General features: G+C 42.3%; 1 protein-coding gene across 3 annotated transcripts in view; it reads left to right on the top strand.

Moving 5' to 3' along the window:
* Positions 1-784: 784 nt before the first annotated feature.
* LOC136621990 (ephrin type-A receptor 3-like) overlaps positions 785-15,977 on the top strand; it is a 236,008-nt gene continuing 220,815 nt past the window's right edge. For all 3 annotated transcript variants that reach the window (XM_066597927.1, XM_066597936.1, XM_066597918.1), the window contains exon 1: positions 785-900. In XM_066597927.1, coding sequence (XP_066454024.1) covers positions 813-900 — 88 coding nt within the window. In that variant the 5' untranslated portion in view covers positions 785-812. The remainder of the gene's footprint in view (positions 901-15,977) is intronic.

The raw sequence follows: 15,977 nt of genomic DNA, 5'->3' as shown, positions 1-15,977 counted from the left end.
CATAGGTCCCTGGGATGTTTATTGGTCCCTATGGCTATTTTCCATTATTGTGGACCAGATGATGTAAAAAAATGCTCCACTTTCTCTGCCCTCTTCCATAAACTATAGCCTTCAGGAAATATTAGCACAGAATATAATAGCAATATGAAACTGCAGTCAGCGTCCGACTTGTTGAAATTTATGTAAGATGCATTTTCCATGAAAAAGACGACGTGCGACTAGAAGTGCAAGCACAGGGTTAAAGAGTTCTGCTGTCTGCCACTTGATAGTATCTGGCAGTCATGTGGTGCGTTGCTGAGATGCTGGGATTCTGCACACATACACACCTATAAAATAATAGATGTGACTATTGCAATACATGGGAAGGATTGTTACATGAACCTACACCTCACTGATACCCCATATGTTATAGAAAACCATGTGCAATGTGCATATCCTCAATACCAGGGTGTAGACATACCACATAGTAGTCATCCCAGGTGAAGATGTGGGGGATCTGGATACGGTTCCCATATTATTCATCATAATTAGTAGAGTTTTGCTTTGTAATCATGCACAATATATGAGCTCCATTGACGGATTCTTCATGCTGACTCTCTGCTCAGCCATAAAATACAAGCAGCCTTAATACAATAGGAGGATAATACACAGGGAGGGGTTATGGGAACAGAATTCCCATCCAAGCTGTGCTTTGATGCCTGCCCTCCTTACTGCTCTGTATCTCATCCCTCCTCCCTCCCGCTCGCTCTCTAGCTTGCTCTCTCTCTTTCTATAGCTCTGTAACTTTGCTTGTTCTGCACATAAGCCTCGATATGTCTTTCTGGTGGATTTATCCTGTCTTGGTCACTCTTTGCACCCTTTTCTATTCCCAGGCTCTAAGGACATACCCATCAAATGAAGGTAGGGGGCTGTAAAATATCTTATCTGACTTTACTGGGTACCAGTTTGAGAGTGATGGAGAGAATTATCTATCTATCTATCTATCTATCTATCTATCTATCTATCTATCTATCTATCTATCTATCTATCTATCTATCATCTGTCTTATGTCTGATAACTTTTAGTTTACTTTAGAAGCTTTACTCCTCTGATTGAGTCTTAGGGTTCATGAGATATTCTAGATTCTTGACCATGACCCATGTTGACTCTTCGGAAGCACCATGTGCATTCTTTTATTGGTCAAGCTTAGCATATAACTGGTTTCTTGATCACATTCAACATCATGAAATGGGATGTATAGTCTGGTTTTATGTTCATGCATTTGCCTTTGTTGCTCCAACTATGGGTAATCCTCTAGGTGGTCCATGCTTTTGGGCAACACCTGCTAAGGAGACTGTTTAGAAATGGGACCATAACTATATTATATTGTCAGAACTATGATTTTAAGCCATACTAAACCATTTATGTGTATAGATGAATGTTTGTTGTGTGATTATGGTCTTCTACAAGCTCCGTCTTCCTCCAGCTGGTTGCTCCATGCTGTCAATAGTCCATGTGGCTGTGTGATAAGAGTCCTGCCCATTGAGTGCAGTTGTATGATGAGTAGTGGGGTATATTGGCCAGGCTTTGATAAATATTTTATTCTCTGTTAATGCTAGATGGGAATATTTAAAATGTAATGTCTCTAGATATATATATATATATATATATATATATATATATATATATATATATATATATATATATATATATATATATATATATATAATTACTATAATATATAGTATATAATATGCACACATTTATACATTCTGCTTGTACAAACCCTGGATATGTGTGCAGCTTCCTTGCAATCTTTGTTGCTGTGGGCACTTGGCTGGCTTTATATGATTTCATCCGCATGGGGCAGGCAGCGAAGTTTTACTGCCCCCCTGTGACATATATTATTGATAAGTCCTATGAGTGTGACTGGCTGGAGACAGACAGAGGAGACATAGGAAGGCACTGCCAGTCTTGTGTGTGCATTGAATTGTCTACGAGAAGCTCCGGGAAGCAGCATTAGAGTAATTGTGTCTTTAGAAGAGTTGGCTATCTATTGGGAAGCAAGGTTGAAAATATCTACATGTATAAAAAAAAATTGACAATGATGGCTTATTGGTTCAAGCTCTTCAATTATATCTATAGTGCAATATAATGTATTTTATTTTACTGCACATCAATCAGGAGTTCCCTAGAATAAAATGAGTCTGAACTGCGTAACTCAATCTAGAATATAGGCTTCTAAATGCCTTAAATGAAGTATTATGTATACAGATGGGTTAAATAATAAACCTAAAAGATGGTCAAACAGTAATTCCTACAAGTGCTCCTTTCTGGCTGCTGACTGACTCTGAGTCTGCTATTGTATGTTGTTAAGGACACTGGAGAGGTTTGCATCATTCAACAGTAAAGTATGCCTCGTGCTATTAATGATAAGCTGGGTTTTACAATGTGCAAATGCAGCAGAGCTGAATTGGTCAGATGTACAGTGCTGTGCAAAAGTTTTAGGCAGGTATGGAAAAATGCTGCAAAGTAAGAATGCATTCAAAAATAGAAGTAAAAATAGTTTATTTTTATAAATGAACAAAATGCAAAGTGAATGAACAAAAAAGTTATGCAAATCCCATCAATGTTTAGTCTGACGACCATTTGCCTACAAAATAGCATCAATTCTTCTCAGTACACTTGCACACAGCTTTTGAAGGAACTCGGCAGGGAGGTTCTTTCAAACATCTTGGAGAACTAAGCACAGATCTTCTGTGGCTGTCAGCTTGCTCAAATCCTTCTGTCTCTTCACGTAGTCTCAGACAGACTGGAAGCTGTTGAGATCAGGTCTCTTCGGGGCCATATCATCACTTCCAGGACTCCCTGTTCTTCCTTACACTGCAGATAGTTCTTATTGACGTTGGCTGGATGTTTGGGGAGGTTGTCCTGCTGCAGAAAAAAAATGGAATTAGACGCCTTCTATTTTTGAAAATATTCCTACCTTGTAGCAATTTTTTTCACAGCCGCCTAAAACTTTTGCACAGCACTGTAGTAAATTCAGACCAGGACTATATGGCAACTTTGACTGTTGTGTGACTGAAGATTACTGTGTAGCAGCGGAATATCACATTGCCATTCAACTCAATAGAGTCGCAGGTTGTAGTAACTGTGACATCATCATAACCTTACGGTAGTTGCAACCTATGACTCCATTGAGTTTAATGGCCAAAATCACCGTGCATCCCTAGCCTAAAGTTTGCAATGTGTTGTCTGTGGTTTTCCACCTACTACAGTATCTTACATCAGAGTGTTATCCCCATGCAGAATACAGCTCCACTGAGTTAAATGACAGATATGGCCTTTAGTACATGAATCTGATGCCCGCGCCTTTGCTAGTACTGTGTTCCTAATTAGTGTTTAATTTCTTACATTCCTCTGTATGCCTGTTTTGGTGTTATATATGACACAATGACAAGCAGTGTCTTTAAGCAAAAAGCACTGATGACTTGTACGATAACGGCAGGGGAAAAGTGAATGCTCCCTCTTTATCTGTAATGTCACCATCTGATTTCCTGAAACCCCCAGGATATATTCAGCAATGCTGAGATATCAACACTGATATAAATAATGTGCTGATCTAAACTGATACACTCAGCTAGAAACACTTAAAGAGACTCTGCCACCTACTATCAGCTCTATAAACTAAGCTCATGGGCTGACGGTAGGTGCCCCGCTGAGTTCGGGGATGTAAGTGTTATACTTACCTTCCCCATTGTTCGCCCGGTGTGAGCGCTAAAAGTCACCGCTGAGTGCATTGAGTGACTCTGCTAAGTAGTCTGCCCATTAAAAAATTAGAACGGGCGGACTACTTGGCACACCACTTCCAGCGCCGACACCGGTGGAACGATGGGGAAGGCAAGTATAACACTTACATCTTTGGACTCAGCGGGTCACCTACAGTCAGCCCATAAACTTAGCTTATAGGACTAAAAGTAGGTGATAGAGTCCCTTTAAACATTCCGAATGAAATCAGAATAAAAATCATAAAAAGCAACTAATTAACAAGAAATTATAATAAAACCAATATTTTGGGTGCAATGTACACACGTACTCAGGTTCTAGAATACTGAACCCCATTCTAATCCTTAAAAATGTCCAAGTGTGTGCAGATAATGCCCATACTCTCTCTGTCCCTGCATGAAACCCTTACTGGCGTCTTGAAGGATGTGAAGAGTTCTTCTAGTAGGTCCTCACATGAAGAGCTGGTGCTCAGATGTAGCTTTATTTCTAATAGGTCTAAAGAGTAAAACAATCTATCTGTAAATGTCACCCCATTGTGCCACTAAAATGTAACAAAAATGAGTTTACTTTTGTACTCCTTATCCACACTATTGTAGAGGACTAAGGAAAAGGAACCTGCTGGTGGCCATTGTGAAAACTCTGCACACATATCTCAGTTTCAGGGACCCCTGTATGCAGAGGTGCAGGTAGAGGAGGGCTGGTGCACTGCATGTCAGCAAGCCTCTCTGCCTTGTCCAAGGTACTTTAATACATGCAAATCACAGAAAAAGGACATATCAATTGAAAAAAAAATCACAGAAGGCGGCTAACACTACTGGTATAGTGATAGAAAATACAAGGGCAGGTATATGCACTACATCACCCAGCATGCAGATGGGAAGATTGCTATATGGAGGATTATTGCACAGGTGTAATATACTCATGGACAGCCACTCACGGACCTTCCACACATTGATGGGGGTTGCTTAGTATTATACTTGGCCACATATGAGATGACAGAGCAAGTGTGGTTCACTCTTGAGGTAACCCACCTAGCTGAATTATATGTGGCATCATTAATAGATTGTAAGCCTGCATGGTGCACTATATGTATCAGTGGGCCTGGCACCCTTTGCATGCCTTATCTATGTGCAAGTATAATACTAAGCAGCCTCCCTACCAATATATATTAGGTGTGTGAGTGGTTGTTCACCAGTATTAAGTACCTGTGCAATGCCCCTCCATATAGTAATCTGGCCATCTGCATGCTGAGTCTATGTGTCTATACCTGCCATTGTATTTTATATCCGTATACCAGTAAATATGGCCGCCTTCTGTGATTTTTTTTTTAACTTTTATACAGGGTTATGGCAGGAAAATATGACTGTAAGGTTGGTTTCACATTGGCGATAGAATCGTGCAAGATTCGTGCGTTGTGAGAAGCACAATTCTCGCACAAATATGAACCCCATTCTTTTGAATGGGGCCATATTCATGAGCGATGTTTTCCCGCATGTCACCGTGATGTAAGAAAAAAAATCACAGCATGTTCTTTCTATCTTTTGCAATATTGCCCATTGATCTCAATGGCGGCAGCAATGCTAGCCCCACCAAAAAACAATGGGAGATTATCGCGAATCTCGATCCTCTGTCATGGCTGTGACAGCCATGGCGGGGGATTTGTTCAGTCCTGCAGGGATGCGAGGCTGTTGTCATGTGACAATTCCCCGCATCCAGGGGTTTTCCATGGATTGCAAGGGTGATATCACGGCCCTATATTACCCTCGCCTGTGTGATACCGGCCTATGTGTGATATGGATGACAGAAGTCATATTTCCCACTTGTGAGTGGATTTAGGGTTTGATTATGGAGCTACTAGAAGACAGACTGAGGTTCCGTCGCAGATCCGGCACAAAATACTGGAAGAAAAAGAGTTGCATGCAGTACTTTGTCTTCCGGCTAAAAGCCGATCAGCTGAGTGGAAAGCGAACGGACCCCATTATAATTAATAGGATCAGTGTGGTACTATTTGGTTGCATTGGAACAGGAAGCCGGTCCCTCAATGCAGGTGTTACAGCTTTCAGATAAGCCGCCTGACGACCGCCCAGGTCCGATCCCATGCGAGAATTCTCGCAGCGGGACTTGACCCGCACCCTGCAGGGACCAGTGTGGCTCTCACCCGCTCCTGCGGCTCCGGCTCTGTGATGTGCAGCTGCCGCCCAGCCGGCGCATGCGCAGAGCGGAGCCGGGGTGCCGAAAGTGACATTTCTGTGCGGGCCTCTGCAAGACCCGCATAGAAATAGAACATGCCACGATTTTCATTCCGTGTGTGCCATACAGTTCTGTACATGTGTACTCAGTACTAGTACAGTAACATTGTATATACCTTGTATTACATTGTTTCAAATATTGGACTTGTTTACAGTATGGAATATGTTGCCAAAATATAACAACTGCTAAAGGTGGCCTGGAAAATGTATACATGCCAAAGATTGTATCTATTCCCCAATATTCTGTATTTATTAATCACACTTGCACTGTGCAAGCAAAACAGACCCTTCACTAATTCAAAGGGAACTCCTATATCTGCCAATACTACATCTGATCAGGCATGGCCACTTTTATATTACTGCATTCATTATATGTGGCAGAGATTTACCAATGGGCATACACTATATGACATGCTATAACTTAATCATGATTAGGTGGAGCAGATCGGAGAGGGTGCAGTGAAGAAGAGCTGAGTTTGTCTTTTGGGATGAGTTACTGTAATATCATTGTGTTATCTGATGTCTATATAGTATATGCGGTGCTGTAACTCCACTACAAACGTAAAGGGTCCCAAACTGCAAATTCATGACAAATTCAGCATTGCTACGCCAGTAGATATAAAGCTTTGTGCGACATGCGGAGGCAGCAATGAGATTAGGAATAGAGGATATACTTTGGATGCTCAGAGATATGGGAACAGTTAAACATGGTAATGCCTTGGAGCAGTCATACAGTACAGTACATGGGGGCCTTCCCGGGAAGTCCTTATTGACATTGTCCCTTTTCTAGTACCCCTGTTTCCCTGAAAATAAGACATACCCTGAAAATAAGACATAGCACGATTTTCCAGAATTTTTGAGGATGCAAAATGATTTTTCAGGCTTTTTGAGGATGCTTGAAATATAAGCCCTACTCCAAAATTAAGCCCTGCTAACAGTTAATTGAAAAAGTCAATTTAAATAGTGTCCAGGCAGCTATACATGTGAAAAAGTTAAACCATTTTGAACAAAAATTAATATAAGACACTGTCTTATTTTCGGGGAAACAGGGTACTTAAGGTACCTTTACACCCGGGGCGATTATTGCTTGAATAATAGCTTGAAACAGTGATTTTTGACAATAGTCGCCCTTTGTTCACGGCCACAGACAGGGAACTGAGCAAGAACTCACTCACTTGCTTGGTTTTTAGCTCATCCAAACAAGTGCTCGCCATCCAACCGCCTGTCTGCAGTGAGCGACCAGAAAAGATCTCCGGCTCCATTCACTAGACGACTATGTGAAAGCACGGGAGCGATAGTTATTGGATGGCTGTCAGGTACAGGTTGTCCCATGTAAAGCTATGTGAGGGCAAAAACGGACAGCTGTATGTGCAACTACGCTTCCCGTTACTGAGCGTAATTGCACATGAACACGTTTTTTCTTCCTGGGCTGTTCAAGCTCAGCGCCATAGTGCATGAGATTGCAAAAAACTGCAAGAAGATAGGCCCTGCCCTGTCTTTCTTGCACATAGTATTAATAGTTGAGTATCCCGCTAGTGAAGACAAAGCCATTGAAATGAATGTTTTGTTTCGTCCCTTTATGCTGCCATGATTATTACGATGGTGGATACATGGGAATACGGACACATCAGATGATTTTTCTTTGCTTTATTCTTTCGTTATGCTTGTACAATCAGGTACATAATACAAACAAGAACGCGTTTCGGCGCAATGCCTTGTGAACCTGTGGCTCTGCTCCTGCTGCTAAACTATAACTTCCGCATGACAGACGACAGCTGATGGGAACTGTAGTTTTGCAAGAGCCGGAGTACAAGTTAGAAATCCCTGCCTTAGGGTGACTACCCACTACAGTTTCTTTTCCCTGCGGAATTCGCTGCATTTTTTCTTCTGCAGGGGTCTATGGAACTTGTAATGTTAAACCCGCGATCGCGCAAAATCACGATTTTGTGGTAAATTGCGATTTTGCGCAATCGCGATTTTAACATTACAAGTCCCATAGACCCCTGCAGGGGAAAAAAACTGTAGTGGGTAGTCACCCTTATAGGTAAAATTGCTTTGGATCTCAAAGTTGGCGCTTTTTGCAGATTCTAATTTTGTTCCAGACATACAAACGGATCCTTTACCAGACCCGCCACACACAGAGACTACATCCGATATATATATATATATATATATATATATATATATATATATATATATGTATATATGTATATATATAGCTGTAGCCGGATATAACATCATCATGCTGCCTCATGCAACAGCAATGAAGGCCTATTCTCACCTGTAGAGGAATGTACACTGGACCATTGGTCCTCCGACAGATGGGAATATTGGCTGTGTGTCACTTACTGAAGCCCTAACATTGTAATTTTTGAGAATGGGACAATATATCTGGAATACACCGGATATTGAAGAGTTATGATCATGGACTCTAGCTGACATTGTTAAGCAAAGATTGCAGGGTCTGCGAGGAATCTGGACGCTTTTTATTACTCAGACTCAAAAGGGTTGTATGAGCTTAGAAAAATATGCCTGCTTTCTTTACAATCAGGGGCTGCGTCTAGTACTGGAATTCAACTTGAATGGGGCTAAAGTGCAATTTACTTAAATGTGCTGAGCTGCAATAGCGTCTGACGGACAAGAGCGGCGCTGTTTCTGGAAGAAAGCAGCCATGTTTTTCTAACCTTCTACAAAATATTTTTTCATGCCCCCCTATAAGAAATAAATCGATCCATATTGCACTGATAGGCAGTCTGCTTGTATTCCACTTGTGCAGAAAGCAGCAAGATAAGCAGCGTACCCACACCAGTGAAACTCAGTGAATAACAGCAGCAGAACCAAGCTCATAACATATCTACACCACAGAACCAACCCCAGTACATAACTGCAACCCTAGAACCAAGCTCATATTATATCTACGCCACAGAACCAACCTCAGTACATATCTACAGCACCAGGACCAAGCTCATAACATATATACACCACAGAACCAACCCCAGTACATATGTACAGAACCAAAACCAAGCTCATAACATATCTACACCACAGAACCAACCCCAGTACATAACTACAGCACCAGAACCAAGCTCATAACATATCTACACCACAGAACCAACCCCAGTACATAACTGCAACCCTCGAACCAAGCTCATAACATACCTTCACCACAGAACCAACCCCAGTACATATCTACAGCACCAAAGCCAAGCTCATAACATATCTACACCACAGAACCAACCCCAGTACATAACTACAGCACCAGAACCAAGCTCATAACATATCTACACCACAGAGCCAACCCCAGTACATAACTACAGCACCTGAACCAAGCTCATAACATATCTACACCACAGAACCAACCCAGTACATAACTACAACCCTGGAACCAAGCTCATAACATATCTACACCACAGAGCCAACCCCAGTACATATCTACAGCACCAAAACCCAGCTCATAACATATCTACACCACAGAACCAACCCCAGTACATAACTACAACCCTGGAACCAAGCTCATAACATAAATACATAATCAAAACCTTCCTAAGCACATATTTACGGCACCAGAACCAAGCTTATAACATATATACAACAACAGAACCTTCCTCAGTATATAACTGCAGCTGGAGAACTAAGCTCATAACATAAATGCAGCACTAAAACCTTCCTCAGTACATATCTACAGCACCAGAGCCAAGCTTATAACATAAATACAGCATCAGAACCAACTCCAGTACATACATACAATACCAGAACCAAGCTCATAGCTTAGATACAATAGCAGAAAAATGATCATGTTGCAGGGGTGCCAATGGGCTGATAGCTCTACAAGACACTGCTGCACAGAGGAAGAAGGTCAACTGATTGGCTGGACCTAAGGGGGTGATCGCCCCAGCCTACATCCGCCTGTGCCCCCTGCAAGCTGTGTGATTGCACAGGCTGCATGTAGCAAAGGCCCACCATATTCCCTACAGTATTCACCCTCCCACAATGATGTCCACATATTACATGGTACAAGACATTTACAGAGATGTTGATAAATCAATCTATACAACTGACCTTACAACAGAATGTGACTTTTCATATTTTCAGTGAACCCAGGATACGGCCGCAGACACTTTTCATATACCATGCAGTGACTTTTTCATTATCAGCACAAGTGTTCTTGGAAACATGAAATGTTCAGTCAGTGGACACTTAAGGAGATTTTGTTGTGAGAATAAGTGTTTTTCTTAGTAAAATATTCATATTCTAACACCTGCATTGCCCATAAATAACGAAGAGGAGCCAATTAACATTTACCTGCTACAATAAGTGCCTATAGATAATTCATGGGATTCAATTTATAATGAGTGATTGGAGGAATTAGGCATCTAGGTGACAAAATGAATGGTCGATATGGCTGTGATTGGGCTACCAGATGCAACATTACCGCTAGTTTTTTTGCTACTTGCAAATTTGATATCCAGACTATTAAATCTTTAAAGGGGTTGTCTGGGATTAGAATATCAGTCTGCTCAATCCCCAGGCGCTGCACCGTTGTTGTCCGTGGGCTCCGTCTGGTATTACATCTCAGCCCCATCGTGGTAATAGCAGACAGCCCATGGATAAAAGTGGCGCTGTGTCTTGGAAATTAGGAGATTATTTTTTTCTAATTCGTGACAACTGCTTTATAGAGGGCCTGCTATATCTTCTAGCATGCAGGATGGACTGTACACCTTTTACAGCTGTTCATTCCTCCGGTGTCTTTATTTTGTTCCTCATCCCTCGCCCCCCCCTGCCCCCGTTCACCCGCAATAGCTCCCATTACTTTTGAAACTCAATATTGGTATACTGTCAAGGGGGTGGTCTCCACACACAGTATCACATGACATGACGTTTGATTGACACTCAGCAGTGGAGACCACCCACTTGACAGTGAACTACTCCAGAAGTAACAGGTGCTGTTGAGGGGGACAGGGGTGGTAAAGCAAAAATAAAAACACTGGAGCAGGACATGGCTGTAAACGTTCCGCTTGTCGGAGGACGTGACCATTGAAATGCATAGAGGCTTAGATTTTAGCGGGCGTTGAAAAACGTTGCAAAAAAAACGCTTGTGTGAGAGAGGCCTTAGGGCGGATTCAGATGGGCGCATTTGCGTGCGCAAAATTTGCTCATGCAATATACAAAGAATAGAACCCATTGATTTCAATTGGTTTGTTCTCATTTCCTTTTTTCCCAAGCGTGAAAAAAATGCAGCATGTTGTACTTTTATGCGCATTTGCCCATAAACATCTACAAGGGGGCACAAATGCGCACGCAATGTACAATGGGATGCGCAATACACAAAAAAAGAACACATTTGGAACTCATTAGGCTAAATAGCCATTTAAATTGGGGCGTGGTTGTGTCCTGGAGAAAAGACCAGTCCCTGCGAGCACAAAAAGTAAAGTAAGATAAATCGATATGCACACAAAAAGCTTTTGTTTGTTCCGCAAAAACACAGCGCTGAGGTGCGCGTAAAAAACCCCAAAACCCGTGTGACGTTGGCCCGCTCAGAAGAAAAGGTTCGGCTGCCGGCAGCGGGTGGGGAGCGGCGGGGGAGAGCGGGGAGGAACGGAAGGGAGATCTCTCTCTCCCTCTCTCCCCCCCGCTCCCTCCTGCTCACTCCCGCAACTCACCGCACCCCCGCGCCGGCAGCCGAACCTTTTCTTCCGAGCAGGCAGGTACTCGCTAAAGACAATTCTCGCTCGAGTAATTGTCCTTAGCGAGTATGCTCGCTCATCTCTACTTAGGATTTAAACACACATAGGGTTTGTTCTCACGTCTCTGATTGGCTTTGGGGTTTTTCGCGGCTGTTGGTCTAGACCTGCAGCAGATTTCACTCTTTCAATTTGAACTCAGGTGTAGATCTGCCATCTGCTGCAGATCTACACCAAAATCTGAGACACAATCCGCCACATACCAGAGACATAGGAATCTACCCTTGTGCGGGCAAAAACATATTGGCGCATATCAGGACAAAACCAAACCACTGATTTCAATGGATTTAAGTGATTTCGTTTTCACTATGGGATTCTTGGGCTGTTAATTGGACCTGCCGTATCTTCCCCGTGAATATTACCTGCAGTTAAGATCGGGCAAGACCTATCTTCTCGTGGTTCTTTTCAAACTGGCGTGGAGTTTGAATGGTCATCAAAGGGGAAGAAATTTCCAGTGTTCATGTGTAACTGCGCTACGTACTGGCGAGCGCACTTCTGCATACGGCTGTCTGTTTTCGCCCTGAAAGAATGTTTTTTGCGCCCATGCCTGTGCAAATACTGAACATATTCACAGAGGCACACCTCTGCTCTGATTTAAAAGGCTAATTAGCTTAACAAGGTGCGATTTTTTTTTTTTTGCGCATACGCACACATGCATATGTGGGACTCTAATGGGGACCCTTGGTGCACAAATACATACAAAAATAGAGTATTTGCGGATTTTTTTGTCCGAGCGAAATGTCTGCGCAAAAAAGAAAGAATCCATTGAAATGGAGGGGTTTTATTCACTGCGTACTAGGCGCCTAAAAATTGCCCATGCTAATACGTGTGCAAATATGCCCATGTGCAGCCGCCCTTACAGTTTAACCCTTAAGGACCAAGCTGTTTTGTACCTTAAGGACCAGACACTTTTTAGGGATTTTACCCATGTGGCGGTTTTACTGCTCTATTTTTTTTTCCTTTAGCTACCAATATTATTTTTGCTGCATTTTTTTTTCCCGTGACATATAGGGCAATTTTTTAATATCTTTTTCACTGACTTTTTTTTCCGTTTTTTTAGTTTTATTGTGGGTAAGAAGCTAAAAAAAATCATTTTTTTAACATTTATAATTTAAAAAAAAAATGATTTTTATATTTACACTAAAATAAAGTATGGGAACGGGTTCCTCTATTTGTTTCGGACGTTTTGATATATAGTATGTATGGTTTTGGTTTATAGGGCGACGGTTTTTGTTGGCGTCTGCTTTGTGTTATTCTCTTTCTTATGTATGTATTGTTGTTTTACATATATTTTTTTCTTTACTTGACACTTTCCCACTATAGCTAGGGCGTCCATAGGAGCCCTAGTTACAGGGGAAAGCAACCCCTGTGGTGACATTAGTCACTTGCAGAGCTGCCAGGGTCTAGTCTGACCCTCCAGCTCTGCAGTAGCAGGGAATCCCGGATGGTCACATGACCCCCGAGGCTCCCGTAGTGAAAGTACATGTTACTTTCACTTTCCCCATACAGTGCTAATTGAGCACTGTATATCGGGAAGCAGAAGGCAGAAAGGGTTAAAAACCCCTCCTGTCTTCTGCTCTGGGTTATCAGCTGTCACTAACAGCTGATAACCCATTCCTGCTCTGACTGATTGCAGAGGCAGGAGACTTAAAGCACCGCCACAATTTTTTCTATCGGCAGTGCTCTAAGCCCAGGACCAGCCACCGTAAATTTACAGTGGCTGGTCCTAAACGGGTTAAAGACCAAAGGTCCCATACACATCCCATGGACATGAGCTGCCTGCCATCCCTGAATCCTGGATGACCCCTCGAAGTATGTCAGATCCATCTTCCATCAGACCTGTATAGATCTGATATGTTCCCATTACTAATGGCACGACTGCTCGTTATCGATCACACCTGACGAGGCATTTACTGTACATCCAGACGGGATGGAAGACGGAAGAATCCAAACGGCTCCGCTGATGCTTATTTCACTACTTTCCATGTACATTGGCTGTTTGCAGAGCGAATGCAATTATCATTCATTATTCTGTTTACCGTAGGTGGAGATTGGTTCTTGTTACTAATGATTGTGTGAAACAATTTGAGAGTCATTGCTGCGTGGAATGGACTAAATTTATCGTCTTGTTTATACTTCTGTTTCCCTGACGTTCCACCAATGTCTACAGGGAGACCTGAGGTTAAAATAACTGGATACAAGAATTGCGCACTCCATACAGTAAGAGAAGAAAGCTATTGATTTAATGTACGTCTAGGAGAGTTTTACGTGTTTAGAATGATGGGGAAGATACATTCACGTGCATTAAAATGGAAATGATGCACAGACCGGCATGAATGCAGCATGTAAAGCCATTAGCATAATACAACTATTTCATCTGAATCGCAGCGGGCACTGCCATGTCTGATAAGGCCTTGGTTTCTATGGCATTGTACGATAAGTAACCACTTTCCATGATGATTGGCCACTAGAGACACTCTTCCATTACAGTCTAACAGACAGATAATCTGCGGTGAAGCTGCTGCGGAATAACTTACTTCATGGCCATATGTTTTAGAACTGATAATACTCCGAGGCAGATTCTGACTTTCTAACCACTGTTACAAGAAGCGAGGTTCGATGATACTTTGTTGCCTTGTTAGGAGCAGCTACTGTATCTCCGTGATCTGCAATAGTCTCTAATCATAGTGATCAGGTTCATCTAATTATATAGGCCGCATTGCAAATGTCCAGATTTTTTTTTCTTCCTCTAATCACTATGATCATTGGATCTAAATGAGGATCCAAAGGAAACCTTTGTGATGGGGAATAGTGTTGCAGGTGGCGGTGCAACACAGGATTCAGGACATGACACAACAGATGGAGTAACCAAAGTTTACAATGTTTATTGATGAAGACAGAAATAGAAATGAACATTAAGGCTGGGCTCTCATGAGTGGGTCAGAATCCGCATAATGGAGGCCCGCAGCGGATTCCGGCTGCGGTGACCCTGCATACCTCTATTACTTGTACTACGGATGACTGCGGAGGCTCACAGGCAGCCATGCACAGTGCATTTTTTCTTTTTTTTTGTTTATTTGTATTTCCCGCGCAGTCCCCTAGTGATGATGCGATACCCGCAACCCATACACAATGTTAATTGCATATGGGCTGTGGGTCGGACGGCCTCCATTGACATCAATAGAGGCTGTCCGTGCGGATTTAACGGCAAAATATAGCATCAGCAATTTTTCTTCCACTTGCAGAATATGCAATTCGTATCCACGAGTGTGAATGAAAAATGGAAAATACATGCATTTTAATGCCCACGTTTTACCGCGGATCTTCCATGCGGATGGCAACCGCGTAATCCTCAATACAAATCCACCTGTCTGAGTTTGACCTTATAGTGTTGCAATAATGATTATGCATTGCTAAAGCTGCACATCAGCCCAATGTGCGCTTGTAGGCATATAGACACACTGAAGTACACATCTGGCCATATTCCTGATGTATAACTCTGATGTGATGAAAAAATATGATGTTACTAGGAATATGTGTCTCTCACAGTAATTGAAGAACATGTATCATCACAGACAATCCCTTGAAATAGGTTATCCTTTGGTGACCGTCCCTCCATTGCTCTGCAGTTCTTGCTGCAGCAACAATGATGTCCAAACTAATGTTGAGCGACCAAAACAGTCAAACCCTGTTTCTGGTCGAACTTTGCTAAAAGTTCTGTTTGGCACCTTCCTGAACCTCGGGCGGTCCATCTTGGTTGAACCCACTAAAGTAGTGTTTCTACTTCTTCCTCTTCTTCATATGCTGTACACCAGTTTTAGGGGTATTGGCGAACTTCGGGATTAGTTAAAACTAATTCGGTCCAAACCAAACTTTTTGCCTAAATTCGGTAAACTGGCCGAACTAAACTTTTGAAAAGTTTGCTCATCAGTAGTCCTGACACAGGGACATGTAAATGTTTCAGTTAATCACTGGCCAGTGATTGAAACAGCTGTCACATGTCCTTGGCATTAGTAATCTCATCGCTGGCTCATTGCAGCGAGAATTGGAGAGCAGTGGAGGACCGGACATCGTCAGAACAGAAGCAGCCGAGTATCGGGTGGGGAGAGTATTCCCTAATAGGACATTCACCCGCAGCTATTGACTTGTTGTGTCTGTGAGTTCTCTCTACTTCATGGCATTGTTTTTGGAATTGTATTGTTAGCCCATGAAGACCATGAAA

This window comes from Eleutherodactylus coqui, chromosome 1 (assembly GCF_035609145.1).
Source record: "Eleutherodactylus coqui strain aEleCoq1 chromosome 1, aEleCoq1.hap1, whole genome shotgun sequence".
Classification (NCBI taxonomy): domain Eukaryota; kingdom Metazoa; phylum Chordata; class Amphibia; order Anura; family Eleutherodactylidae; genus Eleutherodactylus; species Eleutherodactylus coqui.
This window is presented reverse-complemented; position numbering and strand designations above follow the sequence as displayed.